General features: G+C 41.0%; 2 protein-coding genes and 1 long non-coding RNA gene across 3 annotated transcripts; 1 reads left to right on the top strand and 2 right to left on the bottom strand.

Annotated features, from left to right (window-relative positions):
- Positions 1–2,710: 2,710 nt before the first annotated feature.
- Positions 2,711–14,841, bottom strand: tm7sf2 (transmembrane 7 superfamily member 2). The gene is made up of 10 exons (XM_083926640.1): positions 14,757–14,841; positions 13,758–13,954; positions 12,138–12,192; positions 11,401–11,595; positions 9,581–9,684; positions 7,353–7,472; positions 6,991–7,159; positions 6,817–6,897; positions 6,538–6,660; positions 2,711–3,188 (listed from the first exon to the last, which is right to left on the bottom strand). The coding sequence occupies exons 1-10, from the start codon at positions 14,827–14,829 to the stop codon at positions 3,028–3,030; spliced, it is 1,278 nt and encodes a 425-aa protein (XP_083782766.1). The 5' UTR covers positions 14,830–14,841; the 3' UTR covers positions 2,711–3,027.
- Positions 14,842–15,555: 714 nt separating this feature from the next.
- Positions 15,556–17,250, top strand: LOC310957145. The gene is made up of 3 exons (XR_014593500.1): positions 15,556–15,628; positions 16,958–17,031; positions 17,187–17,250. It is a non-coding gene; the product is annotated as an uncharacterized lncRNA (long non-coding RNA).
- Positions 17,251–18,896: 1,646 nt separating this feature from the next.
- Positions 18,897–25,966, bottom strand: vps51 (VPS51 subunit of GARP complex). Its single transcript, XM_083926943.1, has 11 exons — positions 25,593–25,966; positions 24,542–24,671; positions 23,599–23,745; positions 23,287–23,506; positions 21,932–22,847; positions 21,613–21,828; positions 21,283–21,366; positions 21,032–21,166; positions 20,802–20,923; positions 19,811–19,898; positions 18,897–19,731 (listed from the first exon to the last, which is right to left on the bottom strand). The coding sequence occupies exons 1-11, from the start codon at positions 25,776–25,778 to the stop codon at positions 19,471–19,473; spliced, it is 2,505 nt and encodes an 834-aa protein (XP_083783069.1). The 5' UTR covers positions 25,779–25,966; the 3' UTR covers positions 18,897–19,470.
- Between the last annotated feature and the right edge of the window lie 340 nt (positions 25,967–26,306).

The following is a 26,306-nucleotide window of genomic DNA, read 5'->3' on the forward strand; positions in this document are numbered from 1 at the left end:
GCTGTTTCATTTATCAAAATATCCATTACTTTCATCTGTAACTAAATACTAAGATCATTTTCAATTAATTGCCTTATTTAAAAACTAAACATGACATTTTATTTGTCAATTATGTGCAAATTAATATTTAGAGCTGATTAGAAAATATGTCCTTCAAAATGTGTTTTTGCTGAAAATGAAAACCAGTCATCAGTGCTGTTATTTATAAATGAAGCAAATAAAACCCCATTTGTCTGTAGCCATGTTTTTGATCAGGACATGAAGGTTGTTGACAGATGGTCAATTTCCAGAGACACTTTAAGGCTAATTTAAACGCAGCTGAAATGGTCTTTTTAAACAGACAGGTCCGCTCAGAACTATTTCTAAGATTTAATTTTAAGTTCAAATCACCGTCATTTTTTATGAATGAGGCCCTGAGGCTTTTATATCTGTGCTACTTTCACTCTCAGTAATGACATGTCACTGTCTAATTTTACCCCTGATGACAGACTACTGTAATATTGATTGCAACATTGAAAACATGTTTTTAACATTATAGGGGTATAAGGACATCAGTGTTTTTCTCTAAAACACAAACTGATCAAAGCGAACCACGTTCTAACTGATTCTGAGAAGACTGAGTCAGTTTAGACGCTAAGGGACAGATAATGTCTTTGCTGCAAATTTGAGTTTGGGTAATATTTCCAAATTTCTCATGATCTTCACTAAAGATGGATGAGGAGCAACAGTTCTCCTCGGTGTGTTTGGATCAGTTGTGAATGAAGAACTCAGATCATTTTCTAGAGTAAAGTACCACAATGTAAAACTTTTCTCTGATTGGTCAGCGTTTCCGGGTCCTCCGCATTCATGCTCATTGCAAACCGGGAATGACTGTAGCTGCACCTTCTACCTTTACATAGTATAGTTTTGACATCACAACCGTACCGAAGTCCTGATGGCTCTTTTAAAGGAAGTGTGCATTTCTCTGTGGACTGAGCGTTGATACTTTCACAGTATTTTAATAGCACCTCGACCTGTTTTACGATCAAAAACACACAAAAGTACACAAGAAACTACTTTGTTACAGAAACAAAGTAAATGTAATGAGTTACTTTCTCCACTGAGTACAAGTATTGCAAAACTGTACCTATGTACAATCATTTAGAGAAATTAGACTGAGCTGTCATATTATCTGCCAGACCATAATAAAGCATTATGTTGAAACTAAAGTTTAGTAGTTAAATAACTAATCTCCTATGAGAATAACAATGTTATGTTGTATCATGCACTTTTCTCAACAGAAACATAAAGTGGTACAAGAGCAAAAAAATGAACTGTTAGGTACAAAAATAAATACATATACAGTATACACATATACATAAACCCTATTATGTATTAATTGAGCATGAATAAAGCCACCATGTAAACAACCACATCATCATGAGAGCACATTACTAATTAGCGCGTATGTTATGAAAAACAACACAAAATAGCTTGAGTGCTGTGTAGGCAAGGCCACGGCCAGCTGTACTGTAAATGGGCTTAAAAGGTAAAACATGAAGGTGTGCATCAGCAGAGAGCTCTGTCATCCGTACGTGCACACAGAGAAACATTATTTGCAGTGTAAATGCATAGTGGTCTATAATTGAAAGGGGCCCCTTTGTTAATAGAAAATGGGTCTAAATCTGTTTAAAAAGGGGGCAACGCACACAATCTCCATGTAAACCAGTTTGCTGTCTGTAATAACAGACCACCTTATTTAATACTTAGTAAGCATCTATTTAAAAGAAAAACTCAGGGTGACGAACCAGTCCGTTAACAGCCACCTGCCACCCCCACACTGAATCAACCTGCTCTGACTCGAAGCTTCGAGGAGGACTGCATTTATAATAACTGAGGCACTTTTTCTTGTACTAATGCAGCCCGTACACTTTTGCTCCTTCAGAGTAATTTGGTTTCGAGGCTGAAGCCTGACAGAGCGAGCCCAGGGGCTCAGAGAACGTCCGCTATTAAGGTCTGAACTCTGAAAAGATAATTCATGTAAACAGGCTGACACAGATATTAGCTGCCATCTTCACAGGCATCTCCATGCAAACTGAGCTCCTCCATATTAACACAGTATTATTGTTTCAGACAAGGCGCAGAAAGAAGAAGAGCTTTATTTATCCCGCAACGGGGAATTTTAATTTTTTCACTCTTATTATTAATCATGTTACACTAACACAGGCCCGAAATACACACATGCACAGACAGGACCTATACATGCAATTAAGGAGAGATGTTAGAGCGAGGGGGCTGCCAGTGACTAGCACCCCGAGCAGTTGGGGGTTTGGTGCCTTGCTCAACAGCACCTTGGCAGTGCCCAGGAGATGAACTGACACCTCTACAGCCACCAGTCCACGCTCCATACATGGTCAACACAGGGACTTGAACCAGCGACCCTACGGTTCCCAGCCAAGTCACCTATGGACTGAGCTACTGCCACATCAAGATTTGTTGTCTTCAGTGCAATTAAGATGCATGAGCAATTGTTGTTTTGTATTTGTTTATTTTTTTAAATGTATTTCACAGACACACACAAAGTCGTAAAACTCAAAAAAACGAGCTTGGTAAAAATGCTGTGTCTCAGTCTCTTCATTAAAAAAGGCACCGGCGTTTACATGGAAATGCATTTCATGTGTTTTTCCCCTCCCCTCATTTTTACAAAAACTTTCATGAGAAAAGAGTCCAAGTCCAATGCTGTAAATGCTGGAATGTGTTTACTAAACATGAGACGAGTCAGGGTTTAAAGTCAACGTTCAGTGAATTAGAAACAGTGATCCGCTGAACATCACTTTGTAATTGAACCACAGCCTAACCAATCAAGGCTGATTCAAATTGTGAGCTCCCTGCAGATTCCTAGTAGCAGCACCGGATATTATTCATGGTCTGTGTAACTGAAAATGGATTTACATTTAAAGTTATTGCTAAGTTGTGTGGACTCGAGGAGTCACAGGGATATTGTGAAACAGTTTTGGTCCCGGTGGGTTCACCCATCTGCTTTGGTGTTTAGTAGATATAAGGGAAGATCCTGTAGGGGACACGTCGACAGTAGGTTTCCCACGCTAGTCCATATTTGGCCCTGCACTGTCTCTCGTCGCGGTCCTCTCGGTGAATCAGCAAGATGGTGAAATATATGACATAGAAGTAAGGCAGGAGGTGTGAGAATCCTAAAGAAAAGACAAGCATACATGAGCAGGAGGAAACAACAAAATGACAAAGAACATATTTATGATTCACAGAGGAAATTCTGTACTTGAAGTGATCGTGAGACGCCCTTTAACACTGATATTATTCATGATGTGAGTGCCATCATAGAAGCTGTAATCAAGTGTGCATCCTCACAGATTTTCTTTTCAGTCTGTATTATACAAGAGCCCTGCAGAGAATACCACTTTGATTAAGCGTATAATGTTCCAAGAGTTTATTCGCCTCGATGACATTTTTTTGAGACAGCGCTTCAGAGTGTTTTTCAGAAACCCTTTCAGACCCTTTTGTCTTGCAGTCAGGTTCTGAATGTGACCAATGTTCCCCTTTGGCAGCGTGGCTTTCATATGTCAGGAACATTAGGTCTTGATTTTTTTCATGTTGAGTGCATAATTTAACTGTTAATTACGGTACATCTCGTTTACAAAGGCGGCTTCACAAGTGAGTCACATAAAGTTTCAACACCAGTGAGCAGAATGTGTCAGCTGAAACAAAAGTCTGACAGTAGCCATGTCAGAGAGTGAGTTTTTAAGGGAACATAAGGCAGCTTACAGAGGAACAAAGAGAACACAGTGTTCTCAGTCACAAACATGGTATAATTATCTAAGAAGGACACAAAGGAAATATGATAGATCTTTGGTAGCTACCAAAATGTCCCAAGCACAGAGTATCGGAAACTGTCTGTTCCTGAAAGTGAGCAATAAATGCATAGTCAGATTTTCTAATTGTGTTCACCTTATTATGGTCTTGTAATAAATATTTTTCAATATTTTCAAAGCAAACAATGGATTACATGATTACTTGTATGTGGAAGGGTAAAACCCATGGATCATTATGTTGAATTTTTTAACTTTGAATCTATAATAATAATTTTTCTATATTGTATTTTGCATCTGAAGTTTGTATATTGGATTTGTAGCCTTGATTTTTTTTAATGATTAATTTTTTTTAGCGTTTAAATCTTTAACCTTTTCCAGCCTGCAGCTTTGTTGTTTTGTTCAGTCTCACTGCTCCGACTCTGCTGTTTTCAGTGAAAAGCTCAAAAAGCTCACCGCACACTGGTGAAAATACTGGAGCATTTAACATCTGGTGGGGAAAATTTAAAGCCCAGAATTGCCTGTTAATCGCATTGCCTTCTAACAGAATAGGGGGCTAAATCTGTTTGAGAAGGGGGACAACAGAAAAAACAAACCACAGCATTAAAATGCTTCATTACACAGCTTTGTTGAATCCTCAGTGCTGATTGGGTCTTTTATTTCTAAATAGTAAACCGTTGCTATGGAAGCAGTTTTGATCATTGACTCTGAAGGACCATTTTTAAACCAATTAAATCGTTTTCACATCAATATTTTGTGTCAAATGATCTATTTCTTTAGCAAGTAGCCATGTAATAAGCTGGATAATGTAATAAGCTGGATAATGTAAAAGCGAGCTGTTCATCATCTCATCTCATCTTCAACCGCTTATCTGGGGTCGGGTCGCAGGGGAATCAGCTTTAGCAGGGGACCCCCACATTAACCAGCTCTAACTGGGGGATCCCCAAGGATTTCCCAGGCTAGTGTGAAGATATAATCTCTCCACTTAGTCCTGGGTTTTCCCGAGGCCTCCTCCCAGCTGGACGTGCCAGGAACACCTCCCTAGGGAGGCGCCCAGGGGGCATCCTTACTAGATGATCCTGAACCACCTAAACTGGCTCATTTCAACACAAAGGAGCAGCGGCTCTACTCCGAGTTCCTCACGGATGGCTGAACTTCTCACCCTATCTCTAAGGGAGACTCCAGCCACCCTCCTGAGAAAACCCATTTCCGCTTTTACCCAGCTTTCATGACCATAGGTGAGGGTAGGAACGAAGATTGACCGGTAGATCGAGAGCGTTGCCTTCCAACTCAGCTCTCACTTTGTCACAACGGTGCGGTAGAGCCACTGCAACACCGCCCCCGCTGCTCCGATTCTCTGGCCAAACTCACGCTCCATCGTCCCCTCACTCGTGAATATGATCCAGAGGTACTTGAACTCCTTCACTTGGGGTAAGGACTCATTCCCTACCCGGAGAAAGCAATCCATCGGTTTCCTTCTGAGAGCCACGGTCTCAGATTTAGAAGTGCTTATCCTCATCCCAGCTGTTTCACACTCAGCTGCAAACTGATTCAGTGAGTGCTAAAGGTCACTGACTGACGATGCCATCAGGACCACATCATCTGCAAAAAGCAGACTACGCCTCGATATCCTGTCCATGAAAATCACGAACAGGATTGGTGAAAATGCGCACCCCCGGTGGAGGCCAACCCCCACTGGGAATGAATCCGACTTACTGCCGAGGATCAGCTCTCGCTTTGAGGGTACACAGACTGAATGGCCCTCAGAAGTGACCCCCTCACCCCATACTCCCCCAGCACCTCCCACAGTAAACCCCTTCAGGTCCGGGTTATAATTTGCAATAATGACCCACTCACTCTACAGTATCTCTGTCATGTGAACCAAGTTCATGGAATATTTACCACTTAATAAGCACCTATTCAAAATCTTTCCACATGTTGACGCATACCTCCAGTTGATGGAGACCAAAGCAATGAGAGTGAATATTGGACGTATATTCATCAAGGTGACCACAAACATGACTCCAAAAGAAAGCTACTGTTCCTCCTCATCTACTGGGTGTGACAAATGAGAAACTGCTAGCAAATCTAATTTCTGCTGCCCCAAGAGGCTGAGAAATCAATTATTGCATGTTTTAATCAAAAGCTGTACAACATGTATCATTTAAGGACTTGAGCTCCTTTTGTCAAATAAAAAGCACAAAGTAAATTGTTTTCTGTACACTGGGCAGCACAAGTATTGATTACTAAAGACATTCAGTCCCAACATGCATTAGGAAGGCAGTGGTAGTTAAGGGGAACAAAAACGTACTTAACAATACTACAAAGTTAAAGCCTTTAAGCTGAACACTTAGACAATTCAACATGTCTGACAGTCTCAACAAAAACTGAACATTATCAGCTTTACCAAGCCACTGGTATTTACTGCACTACTACTGGATTGTATTGTGAGTTGTTTCTGTTATTTTGTCCACCCCCTGTACAGATGAAGAGTAGTGACAGTAGAATCCACAGAGAGGTGCATGTACACTTTTTTTAAATTGTGTTTTCTTTTCTAATGATAAATATGACTGGCTAGGGTTAAATAGCCTGACATTAATCATGTATCTATGACTTCATCCACATTTCTAGAGAACACTCTCCCTCAACGTGATTTTGTTACGTCAGTGTGGCCTGCATGCAAAACCATCTTGCAGAGGCTTTTGAGCTGCCTTACCGCATGGCAGGGACCACGCCAGCGCCATGAGGAGGTCACCAAGGTAGTTGGGATGACGGACGAGACCCCACCAGCCAGACACCAGCAGCCGTTTCCCCGTTGCTGTGGCGATGGTCTCCAGTCCTGCAAGGGAAAACATATTTCTGAGTACAAGAAGTGCAAGTCAATTCAGAAATCAACACCTACTTCATTCTGGTATATAGATGTTGAGATACATAATTAAATATCAGATGTGAAAGACAAGCGAGAGTATTTGTCTTGATCTAGAGAACGACTGACTTGCAACACTTGGATGTGTAGGGTCTCGTCTGAACTGGTTCTTCTGTGAGTTTGATTTTCTGAAAATATAATAGCCAATACCTGATGACAAAGAGAAAAATATTACCATCACCATCTTTAACCGTGACGCATGACACACTACAGCCCGACGAACAAGAGATCGCACATGATTACCATTCAGTGCTATAATAGTTGCTGCTCCGAGTGAACTCAGGGCCTGTGGGTGCACGACCAGGAAGGCAGCCTGCAGGCCGTATGTGAAGGGAACCCAGGCCAGGTCCCCAAACACCAACATAAAGCCAAAACCATCATGCACAATGTCCATGGTTGTCAGAACAGCCTCCTGTTAACAAAACAGTGCATGGAATTAAGTGAAGAAAATCAAAAGGTAACAATAAAGATCTATCTGAAGTACGTAGTCTTCAGCGCCATTTTTTTAAATGTCTGCAGGACTATAATGAGAATTCATGAATGAACTTAGGATCTACAGGTAATCTACAGCATCGTTTTTATCTCTGACACTGTTGACCCCTCACCTCATTCCACAGAGCATCTGCCACATACAGCAGCTGGAAACTGTTGACCAGCATCATGGCGAGTGAGGGGGAACCTCGAAGCTCCACCTCTTTCATCATCATGCCGAGGTTAATGACCACCTGAGAGAAAAACATGTGGAATACTGTTTAACATCACTAGGAAGAAGTCAGTGTCAGGTGATCGACACATTAAACCCCTGTGCCATTTCCACTCAGTGGCTACTTTATTAGGTACATCTGCAAACTCTCATGTAATGCAATACAACCGCACTACCATAAATTATCAGTCTTTCATGATGCCTACAATGTTTGTTTTTATTGAGATTGTCATAGAGGTTTTACCATGTTTAGCATTACATGTTTTAACATTAAGCTCATAGTTAGTGGCGGTGTTGTACTGGACTGCTTTATGTCCGTACTCCACAGAGCTGGGTCTGTCTGACGTTCCTGCCTGTAATAGGGAAGGTTTTCGTTGCCACGGTACTCTACGGGGGAAATGTTGGGTCTATGTAAATCATAAATAAGTCATAGAGTGTGGTCTATACCTAGTCTGTAAAGTGTCCTGAGATAACTTGTTATGATTTGGCACTATAAATAAAATTTAATTGAATTTAATTTAATATATAATATTCTTCCCCCTCGTGTGTAAATAGGGTGGACAAATAACTTTGGAACTCCTCTCTAACTCTCAATATAAAAAGACATTTATGCTAGTCTAAGCTAACCGTGGCTTCATATCTAATGAATGTGTGGTATTGCTATTTATCTTCATGACTCTGCAAGAAAGAAGACAACATCGATCTCAGTTTTGCCAACATTAGCCCCCATATATATATATATATATATATATATTTAAGTCCAACGGGAAGTAATATATTGTTTGACCACTATGTCAAGGAAAATTAGGGAGATAAAAGCTTTTATGTGACTTACAAATACTATACACTGTTTTAATATGTATTTTTGACAAATAATTCAAAATGTTCAATCATTAACTCACTGCATCCCCCATCAAGTCAGATTGAGCCTGTTTACATCACAGTATTGTAAAATAATGTTTTCAATTTTATCCAAGTAAAGACAAGTCATTCTCTCTCTAAGCGTTTGACAACCATATGAAGCATGTAATGCTGTAAGGGTCTAATATCACACATGTCTAGATAATAAATGTACACAAGAGGAGACATTTAATACATGAAACAATTTAGGACACTCAGCCCTTAAAAGATCGTTATCAACAATTGTAAGATGTTGAAAGTTAAAAGTACACAGCTTAAAGATTCAACAGGAAGCGAGAATCTCCCACGCGCTGTCTGTAGCCAGTTGGTAGGAGCTTTTTCTGTCCTCTCCTACGCACCTGGCTTTAGAACATTCAGATGTGAAAAAAGGTTTCACTGTATTCTGTGAATACAGAGGGAAATATGTAAATAAAGGAATCATTAAATTAGGTAATTTCCAGTACGACTCCGTTAATTTACTCTCTACTACTGGCTCTGTGTTGTGAGTAATAAAGATAAAGAGAACCTAGTTGTAATTTTAGGAATCTTAAATTCACAATGGAATTTCTATTTACTGTTACTAATCTCCCTCCAACAAATGTATCAGTGTCAGGTCATCAGGGAGACAAGTTTGTGATTGTGACTGTGTCAAAGTGCTAATTATTATGGAAGATGAGGGGAGAGCAACATCGCCACCTGCTGGTCTTGCTGGGCTCTCAAACAGAGATCACCATCAGCGTTAATGAATGTTTACAAGCGTGTGTCTTAAATTATTCAGACTTACAAATAAAGTTAAAGATTACATTTGGTTTTAAGCAGTACACTCCACATGTCACAACAGATTTAGATGTATCAGCTTTGAGTTTTGATTATAATAACTTTTGATTATGTCACATTAGTTGTAATCTTTTAAGATTGTAAGTTTTTTTAGGTCTTTTGTTTTTACTTGAAATTATATAGTTTTACTGCATTACTTCCTCTTCGTATGAGAAAATGACAGCTAGGGCTCAACACATTTTATCAAAGTAAAATATAGGTTGGAGGAATATTCTATAAAAAAAAAAGATCTTCACACTTGGTCAGACAGCTTCCCAGTTGTTGACCTCCAAATAGGGTAACGTAGTATATATGTATAACCCTTGTAATAGAAATGTTCAGTGTTTTATAGACTTTTAAAAATGGGTGGATTTAAAAGTAGGATTCATTGTTCGATCCTGCGGATTAACTCACCCATCCAATCAGACCCGGTCTGAGCTCACAGAAATATTTAAGGTCAAAGTTTCCAATCCGAGGGTTTAGTTCCCGTCCGATGAAGAAGTCATACAGGGGATTTCCTAGACAGGACAGAGGAATGAAGGCATTAAAATAATCCACAGGAGGATTTCAAACAACTCATTCTGTGCTTTCAGTGTCTGCAGGTACAGTTTATAGTAAATATAAATATAAATATAAAGTAAATGTTGCATACATCTGTCATCAACAATCCACCACTTTCTTCAATAATCTCTTTGCAGTCAATTAATTAGCATTTAGCTGAAACCTGTTTGCAGTCAGATGCTGTTTAGGTCCATTACCTTGATGAATCCACTGTCACATTAATATGTATATTTTCCAGCCGACATTTTGACATGTCACAGTAGGAAAAGCGCAGCTGCTGTAAACATAAATCCATGCACCACTCCAATTAGACATTAGATGCATTCAATGGGCCAGGTAAAATGTCCGCCTGTATTCAATCCATTGCATCAGCTATTAGATGATGTGTGGTGTATATGTGTGGAGCTAGGTTCAACCTGCCCATCTTGGTCGACTCTCAGTTATTTTCAGCAATTCTCTACAATTCCCAAAAGGAGCATGAATGTGTTGCTTTAGGCTGTTTATACATGTTGGCTACGTAGTAGGAACAGTAAAGGTGAGATAGAATAAAATTCCTTTTATTGTTATTGTAGAGTACAACAACAACATTTTAAAAAAGCAATCTAATTTTGCTAACTAGCACTAAACACATGAGAATAGCATTAGGTTTGCATGGATTTTTGCAGCTAGTATGTATAAAAGATCCACATAGCGTCGCGTTGACTTCCATTTCTTTAGCCACTTGCTTTCTTCAACCTTCTTCAATGTTCTGTGTAAATCATTTATATGTATATGTGGCAATTTTACAGCTAAATTAATTTAATGTGAACTGAATCACCAAGAAGTTTGACTTTATAGTATGGCACTGGAGACAACATGTTATTATTAGCTTGGGGCAGCAGCATCAGAGCCAGTGACACCAGCAGACTTGGTAAAATCATCAAGAAGGCTGGCTCTGTACTTGGTCTCAGGCTGGAGTCTTTTGAGTCCGTGGTGGAGAGCAGAGCGCTAAATAAACTTTTATCCATCACACAGTGGTCAGCCCCCTCTCCATCACACGGTGGTCAGACAGCAGAGCACCTTCTCACAACGGCTGCTCCAGGGACAGATACAGGAAATCTTTCCTGCCTTCTGCCATCACACTGTACAACAACAGCTAAACAGTATACAGTCTTCAAGCATCTTATAGTTTTTACATATTCTGTTCACTGCACCTTATACATATTATTATATGTTTACATTTACATAATTAGATCGCTTATTTATAAATTTTTAATGCATCTCCTTATGTTGCTTTTTATTATGTCTGTGTGTTGTTACTGTGTGTATTGCTGCTGCTACACTGCAATTTCCCAACTTCAATAAAGTATATCCATCTATCTATCTCTGTAGCGCATTTTGTCTTTTCACAAACTGTGTTGAACATAATCATCGGTGAGCAGAAGCTGAATAACAGTTCTGGAGTCTCTCAGGTGTCTGCCTTCAGATGCAGCAGAGCACATATCGTACTGTAGCAAGGTCAGTTTATGACCATGGTGCCTGCAGGCTCCTGAAGAGCTTCGCATCCACAGGAATACCAAAATCATCCACCAGACAAAAAAGAGGTCTACAAATGAACAGTACACCACCAGTATCGGTTTTAAAATAGTATTTACAGGTGGAAACTTCCTTTAATGATGAACCTCCACTCTCACCTGTGTTGCCCCCCAAAGCGAGAGCATGAGAGGGAACCCAAAAGGAGCGGATGTAGAGGTAGACGGAGAACAGGAATGACACTGCTATTGCACACACTGCCAAAGGCAAGAGCAGCTCAAACAGATACCCCAGAGGAGCCCCGAGCCCCAGTAACAACATCAGCAGCACACCGCTGATGCACAGGCCGTGAAAACCTGAGGGAGAAATACAAACAAAGCAAAATGTTGTAGCTCGGGGGAAGGAGATAAACAGACTGAAACAGGCTGGTCTGTAAAAAAGATAGAAGTTGGAAGAGATGGATCCTCAGACTGTGTAATGCAAGTAAACTTTAGCTCAAGGTTAGATAGGCCAGAAAGTGTAGAGGTTCAACTAAAAGATACAAAAAGAAACATGACTTCTGGATCCTCCTTAAAATAAAATGTCACTGCAGGTGCATAGTAACCTACTACAGTCAATTCAAAATTTGTCTAAAACTTAAGCATAAATGCAGTTATCATAATATTACTGTATAGTACAATAATGTTTAAGAGCACAATTGTCCTTTATTACTCACAGTACAGACAGAGCCAATCGCTGATCATCAATATTGCAGGAAATCACACTTTAAATACTGTATGACTAAAATATTACAGCTGTTCCTTTAATAAATTAACTCTTTAAAGAAAAGAAACATTTGTGAAAACAAAACATATGATGTTTTGCCACTCATGTTTTTAATGGTCAGTAGTAGAAATACCATTTATGGGATACTTGAGACGCGTTCCATCCCTCAGCACTAATCCTTCGGACACCTGCAGGGAAATACACTCATTTTGAATCTGAACACATAAAACATATCCTGTGTATTTATTAAAACGTCTGTAAACGAAGGCTGTAACTCTTTTAATAAAAAATACTTTTGCTGAAACTGTCACTATAATCTGACAGCACAATGAAAAAGCGATGCATCACTTCCTCTACCTTTTGTTCCTGTCTCCCAGAGTCCCACCTGCATGCTCCAAATGGTATCTGCTAGTTTTCACCACGCCCGAAAAAAACAACAGAGTAGTCTCTAACGCAGTGTCAGTGACTGCTCTGAACTCCGATAAAGAGCCCCGCCGACCAGCCAACAGCCCGGACAAACTGTCAACTAAAGGGTACTCTAAAATATTGTATTTTATGCAAGTAATATGCAATAAAATAACAAAATCTTGATTCATATTTGTGCTATCTAGTTTCCCAGTTAGATCAGAGTTCATGAGCAGTTACTGATGCGGCTTCAGAGACTTCTCTATTCTGATTGGTTGTCAGTCAGACACAGTGGATTTGAAAGAGGGGTAGCGATACATGACATTTTCACGTCCGTCTGTCTCAATGTACTGGCAGGATTTAGTGAAAGTTTCAGCAAATATGAAAAAAAAATGGTTTTTTTTGGCTATTTGGGTTGAAAGTCAACTTATCACAATTATTTTGCATTTTGTGTATATAATGTACCATTGTGCTAAGGCAGGGTGACATGGTTGAAATGAATCACTATATTAGTATGAATATTTTCCCATATCAGTATACAGAGTGGTGATGTGGAAAATGCATGCTTTTAAAAGATGAAATAACACATGCCTCTTCTAACAAATGAAAAGCTGAATTCAAAAACATTTAAATGCACCCTTGCTCAACTAATTCTTTTCAGCTGCAGTCTCTCTTGCTCTGGTATAGCCCGCGGGGGCTAATGTCAGCAAAACTGAGATCGATGTTGTCTTCTATCTTGCAGAGTCATGAAGATAAATATCACTACCACACATTCATTAGATATGAAGCCACGGTTAGCTTAGCCTAGCATAAAGAATGGACAGGCTAGCTGTTTGCCCCTATTTCCAGTCTTTATGCTAAGCTAAGCTAACTGGCTGCTGGGTGTGGCCTTATATTTGGCAGACAGATACAAGAGTGGTATCAGTCTTCTCATCTAACTCTAGGCTTGAAAGCCAACTAGCATGTTTAACAAAATGTTGTACTTGTTTTAAGCTGCTGACTTAATAGAACCTTCAAGATAAGACACTTATAAACAACTTATTTTGGTAGTTTATACATATAACAGTGATTACACTATATGATCATATTATCCAAATTCCACAGAAAGGTGATAGATAATAATAATTGTTTCATTTATGAGTACTAATTATCATCTAACCCTAGATCATTCAAAGAGTAAACATGGTTTATTTTAACACACAACAGGTGCTTCTATGATTGGTAGGTTGTAGCATCAAAGTCACCGTATGCCCTAAAACTTTTTTACAGACGCAGTATCTTTGTGCTGTGTTTGTCACCCAAGCTTGTTTAATGTAACCTTGTGCCAGGCTGAAGGAACGGTTCATACCTTTCCCAAGGGCATCGCATAGAGGAGGGCATGCAGAGCGATCCAGCCCAGCAGAAGCACCAGCGCCAGAGGGTCCCACAGCTGGTCAGTAGAGGGGAGGGGAGGGGGCCACTGAAGCACACTGGCCTCAGGGGATCGGGTCACACTGATCAGGAACAGCACCGTCAACGGGAGAAAGATGGGTATGCATAACGCACCTGAGCGAAATTGCAGATAAAAGTGAGATGACAACCTGGCTGACATCACTGAAAAGTAGTAGTAAACAAATGAAGCAGCATCACAGGGGGAACTTAATAATGGAGCACAGTGAGACTATATTTGAGTATTTTAATATAGCTAATGTGTGATAACTATGAATAATTATGCACGTTGAATAACTGTGTAGTAGCACAACAACTAAATTAGCTCACAGTGTGGGTGCGACATACGCGGGGTTCACTTGAGTACTGTCACATCTGCAGAGCTCAACTGTCATCTTTAAAACATGATTTTACTTTAAAAACTGGAGAGCAAAATGGAAGTGATGCTTAATTTAAGGAATGCAGCAGGAGATGAAGCGCACAAACACACACACACACACACAGAAGCTGTGATGTATTTGTTTTCACGTCTACGATGACAAATCTTACTTGGATGGTTGTGATTATTCTAAATTAGAGCTGTAATGAGCAGCCCTGTGTTGATGGAACTCATGCTGGGAAACTAGTTATCTTTACTGCAGCGAGTTTTGACATCTAATTATTTCTGTTGTGGCAGCGGTTCTATGGTTTTATGAAACAACAAATATCATGACAGTGTCTATATATCACAAATAGCAAATGAGAATACATGCTTTTTTTGTATGCCGGCTGAGCTGCAGAGAATGTTATATGAAAGATGTCTATACTGTATAGTGTAGAGTTAATAGTTAGGAAAAGGGCAAAATGTGGGGGAAAAAAAGGGGGGGGGGGGGTATCGGGATGGTGCCCGGGTAAAGCAGTCAGGCCTGCTGTGACTCACCCAGGGTTCCTCCAAATTCCCTCTCTGTGTCATTTGAGGATCTGTGTTTGAGTGCTTGACTGTTCGGCCTCATTGCTGGTCTCCTGTGAAGAAAATAAGGACATCTGAGGAGCAAATACATAACACTAATCGCAAGCCAATTAGTAAAAGATCAGAATCAGAGGACAAAGTATTAATACTGGATTTATTCTGAAATACTGTTGAGACGTTGATAGAATAACCGCTGTGGCTACACCACTGCTGTACTAGGATTTCCCAGAGATTCTCTATGGGGTTCAGATCTCTAACACTTTTACTGAGTAGAATGGACCCAGATCAAACCAGAGCAGTGTGAGAAACTAGTGATGTCCTGTGGGTGCAGATGTGCTGAAGTCATTCAAAGCTGTGCCTCTACACTTCCTGTTCATTTCTGAATCCTAGTGAAGAAAACATTGTTGAAATCTTCTCTTCTGACACAATAGTTACTGGTTATAAAGGTTTTTGTTGAATAACCACAGTCAGGGGCGGGGCTTGCCAACAGGCAAACCAGGCAATTGCCTGGGGCCCCGGCTTCCAGGGGGCCCCCACTTGGGCATCCTCCCCAGTGACCGGTGCCCCAAGTGCTAATGTACGGCACGGCAACGACAACAACGGGCATTTACTATGAAAAAGCGCCGTAGCAACCCCCCTTGGGGGCCCCCACGTCACTTCTGCCGTCGGCGCTGTCTGTGTCAATCAGCGCGAACCGCAGGTTTGATTGTTTGTTTAACACCGAGCTCTGCCCACTTACACCGAGCTCCGCGCTTGCGAAAAGATGAAGAGGAGTTATCCCAGCGGGGCAGAAAAGAAAAAACAGAGGAAGGAAAGGGAGGAAAAACGAAAGTAAGACAGTGGTAAGTGCATTGTTATGTTTTTCTGACTGACTGTGTTGTGTTGTCACGGACTCCATAGCGGCTAATAAGCTAAAAACTAAGCTATGACGAATGCGTAACATGACACAGCTACATGAAGCTAGCTAGCAGGAGGAGATGTGCGCCACTCTCCAGTCTCAACCAGCAGAAAACAACAGAAAGTTTAGTGAGGCAGACAGTCTAACAACAACAACAACAACAACAGCAACAACAACAACAACAGCCTAATACAGTGGAAACCGCTTATAGTGATCACGGATATAGTGATCAACCACTTATATGGATCAAAAGGCTTGGGACAGAATCATTTCTATACAAATGCTGTTTAAATAATTCGTTTATAGTGATCGAGAAATCCGCTTATAGTGTTCATTTTTTTTCTCATTTTATGAATGAAAACGTGCTGGACGTCTGCTTCTGCCGAGTGAGCTAACAGCTAGCTAACGAGTGAGCTAACAGCTAGCTAATGTAAGGAGTTGACACCGGCAGCAAGCGCGCGAATCATGGCTGGAAAAGGGAAGTCATTGCCACCTGATGAGAAACGTCTCCTCGAGGCTTATGACAGATTTTTTTTTATCGTTTTGAAAAAACAGTGAACTTGGTGTTAGACAACACTGATCCATGGAAACATGTGAAGTGACTTCTTAACGCGGCGCAGCGGAGCCGCAACACAAAACAGACGTAGCTTAACTCTTCTTGATGCCGTTGTTATCTTCTATGTTGTTGTTCTATGAAACAGTGTTTCAAAGTTTATTTTAAGACTTGTTTTAAAAAAAATGCACCGGCTTCACGGCAGAGCCGACGCACAGAAGAAGTTACTGTATTTGTATTTATGTATTTATGAGTTATGTCTGCGCACTGCGCAGTAATATAACTTGCATGGTTCCTCTCAAAAGGAGCATTTGAAACGAATGTGTTTGAAACCATAATAAAATTCAGTAAATGCTGAAACGGTTCGTTTCGTGCAATTGTTATCATTGAAAAACGATACAAATGGCGTTTAGATAATATTCTGCATAAAAAATGTGAAATACTGTAATAAGAATTCGGTTATAGCGACCAACTGCTTATAGTGATCAAATTGGCTCTGGACCAACGTGATCACTATAAGCGGTTTCCACTGTAGTATGTAATACTAAAGTACACCTTCTATGATAAGCTTTGCATAATGATGAGATGAACTTAATAGTGCCAGAAAGGGAGAAATATGTGTTTGGCAGTACATATGATATGTGCACCCACCACAAGAGTACATCAAGTGCATAATACATGTTGAATTTAACAATATGTTTCCCTCTCATCTCTCCTCAGGATCATTACTGTCTTTTTTAAACCAACACATCCAGGGAAGGATGATGTTCCCCCTCCCATCCCTGATGACAACTGTAAGTTCATTATTCCACAATTGATAATGTTATGCCTTAATATTCTTCATGGCAGTAGTATTAAGCTGTAGTAGTAGAAAATGCTGTGCACATACATAATCAGATGCCTGCCCTTAGAGATTCTCATATGCCCTGTTGTTGTTTTTTGAGTTTAGTTCCATCAACATCCACCTCCAGCAGCACAGTGGTTTCCCAACCTCCTGTGCAGGAACATCCAACCGATGATCAGAGATCAAGTCCAACTGCTGACACAGATGACTGTGAGTTAAATAATTTTTTTTTACTTCCATAGAGAACATATAACAATGACAATAATAATAACTGCAACAAGAATTGCTGTAATTAGCCCATGCTATTAAAGATTACTTATAACAAATATACCCTGTTGTTGTTTTTTTTTCTTTTTTGTCATCAGCTCCATCAAGACCCAAATGTGAACAGTCAATTTTATTTTTGTATTTATTTTATTGTTAACAACATTCAGATTTCTATTTTTTGTAATAAAAAAAGTTCATATTTTATATTGTGTTGGTGTCAGTTAATTTACAACAATTATTGATAGGCGTAGGGTTTTAAGAATTTCTGTTCCTCCCTGAAATTCACTTTGAGAACCCCTAATCTCTTCTAAAGTATTATTTTCAGTATACATATCAAATGTCCCAGAAATTGTGTGCAAAAAACAATTTTTTTCACTGTGGAGGGATGGGGTGGGGCCCCCACAAATTTCTTGCTTGGAGCCCCAAAGGACCCTTGCCCCGCCACTGACCACAGTGGATATTCTATCAAATTTTGAACAATAAAAAATAACAGTATTTCAGAATAAATCAAGTGTTAATAATTTGTTGTCTAATTTTGATATGCAGTGTATAATACCATGAAAATAGCCATTCTGCTACTTTTTAAACTATACTTACTGGTAATTCTGTTACATTTCGAATAGAGGTCTTTTACTTGTGGCAGATCAATTCTAAATAACAGTATTTATGTTATTACTTAAATAAAAGATCTAAGGACGTCCTCCTGCATGTTTCCTTCCCTCAGACCTTTCCCACAGAGGCCATCTCTGTTGTAGGAGCACACCTTAGAAACAGCGGCCTTCAGGAAATATGTCACACAGTGAGACCGCTTCAGTGAGTTCTTATTTAGGATGAATGCGACCTCTGCTATACTCTACCGAGACAAAGTTCGGCTCACAGTGCAGTTAGTACCTGACTACATTTCTATTAGGAAACGTGAGACAAAGGCTGTCACATTACCTGCTCGTGCTAAAGGATGTGAGCGCGAGAGAAACAACGTCTCTGCTGAGAAATACAGAAAAAGCAAATACCTGTTCTTTCTCTCTTTGAACACAGTAATTACGGTGTCTTACCGGTGTAAAGCACGGAGGTGTAGCTGTAATGATATTCTCCTATGTATCCATCCAGCAGCCTGCAGACGGAAACGCCCCTGAGGGACGTTCAACAGCACGGAACTGTCTCTCAGCCAATCAGAGCCCTCGGCGGTCATCAGAAGAGGGTGGAGAGAAGAGGGTTTAGCCAATCAAAAGAGCGCATCAGGTGGCGACAGTCAGCTGCACACTACAGCGAGGGGCGGGTGCTTATGTGTTGTGAAAGACACCTGAATTACTGTTATAGTTGAATATATTGTGGAGTTAAATGGAAATATCCCTGTGTTTTAAAAAAGCACGTTGTTGAATTTGCATTTTTCAACTGCTCTTGTCAAGGAAGAACACATTTTGGATCTCACATTCATCCACTTTTATTATAGACACACATTTAAACCGTTCCACAGAAAACAACATGAAGGCTAGAGTTAGAGTACATCTGCTGTAGTTATTACTTTAGTGTTAGCCATGGATGAAATCATCAGATGACATTCAGATTGCAAATTACTAGGCAAAAAAAAACAACCTAAAAGAATTTATTAATACATAAGATCTCCACGGGACACAACCGTTCTCTTGTCATTCATATTCTGTATTTACATAAAACATGTGTTTCTTTCAAGGCGAGTATGTGGTAAAATGTTTCACTTGGATTATTCATTTCTTCGTGCTAATAGAGGAGATGAGAGGGGTTTCTCATCTCATATTCTATAGTTTCAAAACTACTATAGTCTAAACCCATGTAGCAGAGCCTCACGTTGCCTGAAATGTAATGTTGATCCGCCCCAAATTCACTGTCAGTCAATCATAGAACAATAACAACATAACAGTCAAATGTTGTTTAGTTGGAGGATTTTCTGATATTCTTACTATAGTTAAAGTGCTACTCCAATGACATTTTTTATAATTTGAATCTGGATCAATACATTTTACATTTAACAGTAAACATGTAAAAGAGAGGATTTGGGTTTAAACTCCAGTGTACACTGTGATTCTGTCTGTGTTTGTGATATGGTGCTTAGAGTGGACTAGCTGGCCGCGCTGCACTTTGAGCTTTAACCCCGTTCACAGATGACTTCGATCACACTCTGCTCCATCGGGGCGGGATCCAGGCAGCGGTGGGCGGAGCTCCCCACTATCTCATCCAGCAAGAAGTGCACAAGGTTCTCGTCAGAGACGAATCGCCACAGGTACATCTGCAGGTAGTGGCAGTCAACCTGGATCTGCTGCAGCCCGTAACGGCCAAAGGTGCGCAGGCGGACACACTCCAGGAATGTCTTCAAACTGATTTTGATAATTCCTGTCATCACGGAGACCTGGGACAGTGGAGGGGTGTGTGAGAGAGACATTTTTCAATGAAGACAACGCTAAAGCGTAACGAAGACCTGCACTCACCTTGTTGAACTCCACTGAACTGAAGATGTCAATCCTCTCAGAAAACAGCTTGTGTATGTTGCTCAGTAGATTCGTATCCATGGGAGCACTGCAGGCAGACAACAGACAAATCACTCAAAACAATTACATATGATTAAAGACAATTGTGTAACAGGTGTTCCCACCTTTGCAGTGAAAGTGAAGGTAATGGATTAGCTGCTTGCGAGTTTGTATGCCTGCAACACAATATATTAGCAAGCCACCACACATTTTGGGTATTGTACCTTTAGAACCATATAACCTTTGTTACCTAAACACTAGATCGGTATCATACTCGTAAATATAGGTGGGGTTGAAACTGCATGGGAAGCGTGTTGTTTTTAGTTTTTTACATTTCCTCCTGCATTGCTTGGACGTGCGATAGAAGCCGTGGACAGCCATGCGCTGAGGAACGAGCGGATAACTCTTTCATTCCTCACTGCTCCATCCAGCTCTTGCAGATGCAGAGGCACTTCTGCACTAATCGACGAGCTGCAGTGTTTCTAGCTCCACCTTTTAGTATTGAATCAGTGTGCTCTGTCCCTCAACAGAACGGTTATGAAGAAATGGGATGGACAGGAGCTTTTGTATTGCTACCATCCACAACTTTTCACAATGGCAATGCAAAAATAACCATTCTAATGTGTAACGAACTGAGCTGAATTGAACCAGACTGCTTGGTGGAAACAAGGCTACATAAGGAAGGAAGAACACAGAAGAATCAATGTGGATATGTATTCAAGTGTGAGTAGTGATGGAGCTTGGCTTTAGATTTAGGTAAGAGCTCTTATAACATGGCTTAGACCGACATATTTTCCATCCTAAATTATTCTGACATATCAGAGAAGTGACAAATACTCTGTTGTCTGCTGTAAATATATTAGAATGCTGCCATCAAATCAAACAAAACCCAAACTTCTAGAGCACTGCATTTTGTTTCATCACGTCACCAGCCTATTTGCAGCTTGTTTACCTCGGCGTGTAGCTGGCAGCGTAGCGGGCTTGCTGCCTCGAGCTACTGTAGACGGAGAAAGTCCTTTTGCTGGAGTCACTGCTGTGCGCTTTCCTCACACCTTCTTCGTACAAAAGACCAACCTATGGTAGAGCACAGACGGTTCAGAAGAACGCCTACTCATGCATGGAGATGAAAGCACAATGAGCTCGAGAACATGATGCAGATGTCGATGTATTGTGAACCCAGACCTGCACATCAATCGAGGTGGTGTCCTCAACTACTCGCTTCATCACAGCACGGACATTCCGTGGCTCGATGGTGTTGACCCAGTCTCGTGTTTCGACGCTCTTCCTTAACATTTGGGAGATAATGAGGCCCTGAACCTGCAAAACAAAACAAAATATTCACATTTGTGAGGAATGTCTTTGTAGAATTATTTTCCTACATTGATGTCTCTTTCCCCTCAGTGATAAAAGTAACCCAGTGGGTGAAAACCTACCTTGACATAATGGTTCAGCAGTTTCTGTGCTGCCTCTCTGGCTTCTGTACATAAAGTTGTGACGGGTGTTACGGGACTGTGGTGCTGAGAATGTACAAAAAGAGGAAGACCTGTATTTAGATGGTGACCGGTTACCCTTTGGGAAATATGTATGTGAAATATGTAAAGTTTCAAAAAGTTACATAAAAAATTAAAGATAAGCCATATATCTCAGGACCGACGCACTAAAATGCAACTTTCAAGCATCTATCTAAAGTAAAATACTGAATAAATACATTTACAGGGTAATATGTCATTTGGTACATACTCCTGCATCCATAAGCCTTTTACCTGCACAAGGAACTGTTCATCTGTGAGAGTGAGTATGTAGGAGATAGTCGAGGTTTCATAGTCCAAGCAGAGGCGAGACAGCAGCAACAGAAGGGCGGGAGGAGTCGATCCGCCCTTGTCTCCTGCGCTCTCACAAAACTGCCGAGAAGACTGGCACACAAACTTTATAAAGCTCACCACCAGGTTCTCACGGACGCGCTGGCTGCAGAATTCCCCCTAGGGTAAAAAGACACAACTGTCACTCTCACTATGGGGTACAGCGGGAAATGATTCTCTGGGGCAAGCTGTTAGCTGGCAAATAAACAGAAAAGCTATTCACCTTGAAGTACGGCTTGTTGGAGAATGTGATGTCCTTAGCTGTGAAGAGATGCACTGATGCCAACACCGACTTTATCTGGTTGAGAATAGAGGCTGACAGGGAGGAAAGCAACTCTGGCAGGCTGGTCGGAGCGTCTCTGCCAGAGGCCAGCCCCCCTAGCAGAGCTCCGCCTCCACCCACTGAAGCACCGGCCACAGAAAGCCGAGGTGTCGCCAGGGCCTGCCTCACGTCTGTCAAGCTGTCCATGTAGAAGCTCTGCAGGGCGGAGAGGTACTGCTTGACACGCTCCGTTGCCGCCCGTATCACAATCTCAGTCCCCTGGTTTGGCACAGCAGAGCCTGGCAGCAGTTTGGTCACAGCCTGAAGTCTGCGGTGGAAGCGGTCGAGTGCGCGGACCAGGAGGGAGTTATCTCCGACCCCTTTCTCCTCTTGTATCCTCCGCTCCACGAGCGAGAAATATCGAGCAGCCAGATCATCCACGAAGGCGTTTAACTTACTGTTTGCCATCTGAGGGATATTTTTGGATGCAAGCTCGCCTGTCTGAGCATGGGCGATAAAAAGTTCTTGATAGGATGTTATGACTAAACATAAGCTGCTGACAAATTCATTGCAGCCTCTGTCAATGAATTCCAGGATGTCAGTATTTGAGGTGGGAGATGGGACAGCGCTCTTATTAGGCGAGTTATCAGTCGGGGATCCAGCGACTGCGGGAGATGACAACCCGCGTGCAGAAGCATCTTTCACGGCTGAGGGAGATGGGTACGGTCTTATCTCTGCTTCCAGACCCCGGAGGTCCGACTCAAGTCGAGACCGCGCATGGCTCAGGAATTTATCACAGAGCTCCTCCGCTGGCTCATCCAACTGTAGCAGCAGCTCCACACACTCTGACAAATCTTTGGCGCTTGACCCACCATCCCTTTAAGACAACAACAAAACAGGAAGAAATAGTTGAGCTACAGGACATATAAAAATTTGACACCAATAAAGCTTTAAGCATTTTGAAATTCAAACTGCAAAAAGGATTTAAAGCAGGCATGCACAACAATTAATAATGGCAGAACGTGTATTAGGGCTAAATTCTGCTTAGTTGACTTTTTAGTTGAGCAGCATTATCTGCAATATACAATGTAGCAAATTTGCAATGTTAGTTTGGGTGAATTCTGAGTAAAATAATGGCAGCAGTATGGAGGAACAAAATGAGGAATTGTCATTTTGAATTGATTTATTTCTATGGTTCATAAAATCTGGGTGCACTCGTCGGTCCCCTTTCTTATTAGCAATAAATGGGACTTTTCGGTGATATGTGCCTCCCCTGCGGTGGTGTCTCTTATCTAAAGGTAGGTTGAGATTCCCACCTGAACTTCTGTCGAAGCTCCTGTGCCAGCTTATCCATGATGGCGTGACAGTCGTCCTGAATTCCCTTAAAGGAGGGCAGCTGGCTGTACTGCTGAAGCACACAGCGAGCACGGCGGTGGGATCTCACTGCCTGAGCATAGGCCTGCAGCTCCAGACACTTATTCAATCTGGCCGGCATTTCAAACAGAAACTGCAGCTTCCTTAACAGAGTGTGAACCCCTGGGGTGGAAAACGACAAGATAAAAATGTGAAAAGAATCACCATGAAGTCCTAACAACCGATTCAACAAACCAAACCAGTTTAGGTCTCACCTGAAAGTTTTGTAATCTGTGTGTGCTGGTCTTGAAGAGTACCACTGATACGAGCACTGAACTCAGTGATTGCTGCCATGTTAGCAGACAGGCAATCCATTTCATCCTCCATCTTTTTGAAATCATTCTTCATTTTTCTTATGGTGTCTGGAAAAATATAGGGAAATGGTTCAACTATCCACACACGCACAACTGAACAAATCTGACAACATTTCAACAGTAACTCAAAGGGATAATTCTGATTATCCACAGTACTGATTAAGGTGGCAAACTTCTGTGAATTTTTCGAGGTTGGAATCTTACCATGGAAATAAACCTGGAATTTACACAATTGAAGGTTGGCCTTTAACAGGGCTTTAAAATATAGTTGGGGAAAATATATTTTGGCATAATCTTGACTAAAACAATCAGATTTCATGCAAGTACACATGAGAAAATCTATGATATTCTCAATCACATGCATATAGCTCACTACAGGGGTATTGAGGCCACGCCCCCTACATGCACTGTGCATTCCTCCATCACATGCACAGAGGATTTCTGGAACCCTGGAATGTTGAAGCAACACATGAGCCTGTGGACTACATACTAAAGTGAAGTGAAGAAAGTTTTCATGATATTATGGGGTACATATATTTGCTGTATGGTATTGTTTAACTTGCAAATATCACAGGATGGATGCCTATGACAAAACAAAATGTGTATATTTATGTTTGGGTATGATACAGTTATTTTAAATTACTTCCAATTTACAGTTAATTCCAATGGAAAGCTTCTAACTTGTTATATTTCCAAAATTCCCCAGCTTAACAGTTTCTGGAAATTCACTGGAAATTGTCCGCCCCTTTGCAACCCTAGTACCGATACACCGACAATGGTTAAATACCTTATACAACCCCACTTCCCAACTATCCATTTAAGAGTGAGTGAGACATCCCCTGACCTGTAGCAGATATGAACTTGTTGTAGTTTTCATACACCAGTGTCTGCATGTCACTGTCCAAAGAGCGAATCTGCTTGACCATGCATGTCTCCTGGTCCATCAACTCTGCAAGAGAGCACTCCCTTCTGAGCTGCATTTGGACACAAAACAAACAAAGGCCACAGTCACACTAAAAAAAACACTGCATAACAAGTACAAGGTCAAAGACACAACTACTGAGTAACAGGTACATCTTTGTTATTCATATAGCAGCCTTATTCATAACTGCTTCAACCAAAACAATGTTAAATTGTCGTCCCCTCACAAGAAAAGAGAGCAATATGTGTATACAAGTTAAATTACTGTATGTTGATGGTGGGGAGTTGTTGTATAATGTGGTTTAAATGTCCAGTCCACTTTGTTCTGTGTCATTTCTGTGAGATTGAATGTCATTTGAATAAGCACTGGTTAATTCATGCATTGTTTGATAATGAAAACTTCCACTTAGTTTTGTGGTTCTTTAGCCTTTAACCCAAGACCTCACATCAAATCGCAACTGTCTGCGTTTTGACAGGTGTCCAGATTCCCTGGCACACTGCTGAACACTTTAGTTACTCTGTCATCCCTTTAAACTGACTGCCAGGGAGATGCATGATTCCACGCACTTCAGTTTCCTTACATGCTTTTTATTTAGTTGTTATTGCTAAATTCTGTGTATTCTTTCAAGTGTATATGTTCAAATTTGTATACGCTATGCACAGAATCACCAGGTCAAATTCCTGGTATGTAATCTGTTACATACTTGGCAATGAGGTTTATTCTGATTCTGATCCAAGTACTATCATATTTCCCTAACACCTTTCAGCAAATAGCACTCTGGGAATTGATGCTTATGAGCAGTGATGGAGTCAGCAAAAAATGAAACTCAATGGGACTCTGCATAGAGAAAAGTGACTACTATTAGCAGCTTCATGTAACACTGATATTGGCACGGTGTTAAAACAGTGCAGAGGCCATTGTGTGTGTAAGTTGAGTCTCGGTGGAGTCACATGACAACAGTAGTGGTCCTCACCTTGTTAAGGAAAACCTCGGGGTCAAAATGCGGCCCGTTGATGTCGCAGGGATCCAGTGAATCCAGCTGCTCCGCGGCCTTTCCTTCCTCGTTTATCCCGTAGTAGAGCTTCAACATGCCGTGCACCCTGCGCTTCCTGCCGGAGTCCTCCGACGCCGCCACCAAGCTGTCCGCCTCGCCGTCCATACTGTACGACCAGCTGAGAAATGTACAAATAAAATGACGATAAACAAAGATGACCGGCGTCCAGCTGGCAGGAGGAAACTGACAACCACTGCCTGAAAACGTCCACTTCTTGCTCCAAAGTGACCGATACTCGTGGAGCGAAGTTATCTGGCTTTTAATAAGAGGGCTTTTTTAAAATAATGAATTGTAAAATGTCATATTTCTCCTGAGAACACAAGCAGCTAGCTTGAAAACGTCACTGCTTCCGGGTTTGTAGCCTATCCGGTGTTACGTCGTCAAAGAGTAAGTGCAGTCAAGAGAGTTCACTCACTTACGAGACGAATGTACCGGGACAGCCCGGAAGTTCACTGTTGCGCATGTTATACTTTATACAGCAGTTCACTGGACCATGATAGTAGATATAATGTATTTATGCAATAATTCAATTCAATTCAATTTTATTTACAGTGCCAAATCATAACAAACGTTATCTCAGGACACTTTACAGAGTAGGTATAGACCAACAAATAATGATAATGATATTTGTAG

The sequence above is a fragment of the Echiichthys vipera genome (genome assembly GCF_963691815.1).
Source record: "Echiichthys vipera genome assembly, chromosome: 14".
In the NCBI taxonomy this organism is placed as follows: domain Eukaryota; kingdom Metazoa; phylum Chordata; class Actinopteri; order Perciformes; family Trachinidae; genus Echiichthys; species Echiichthys vipera.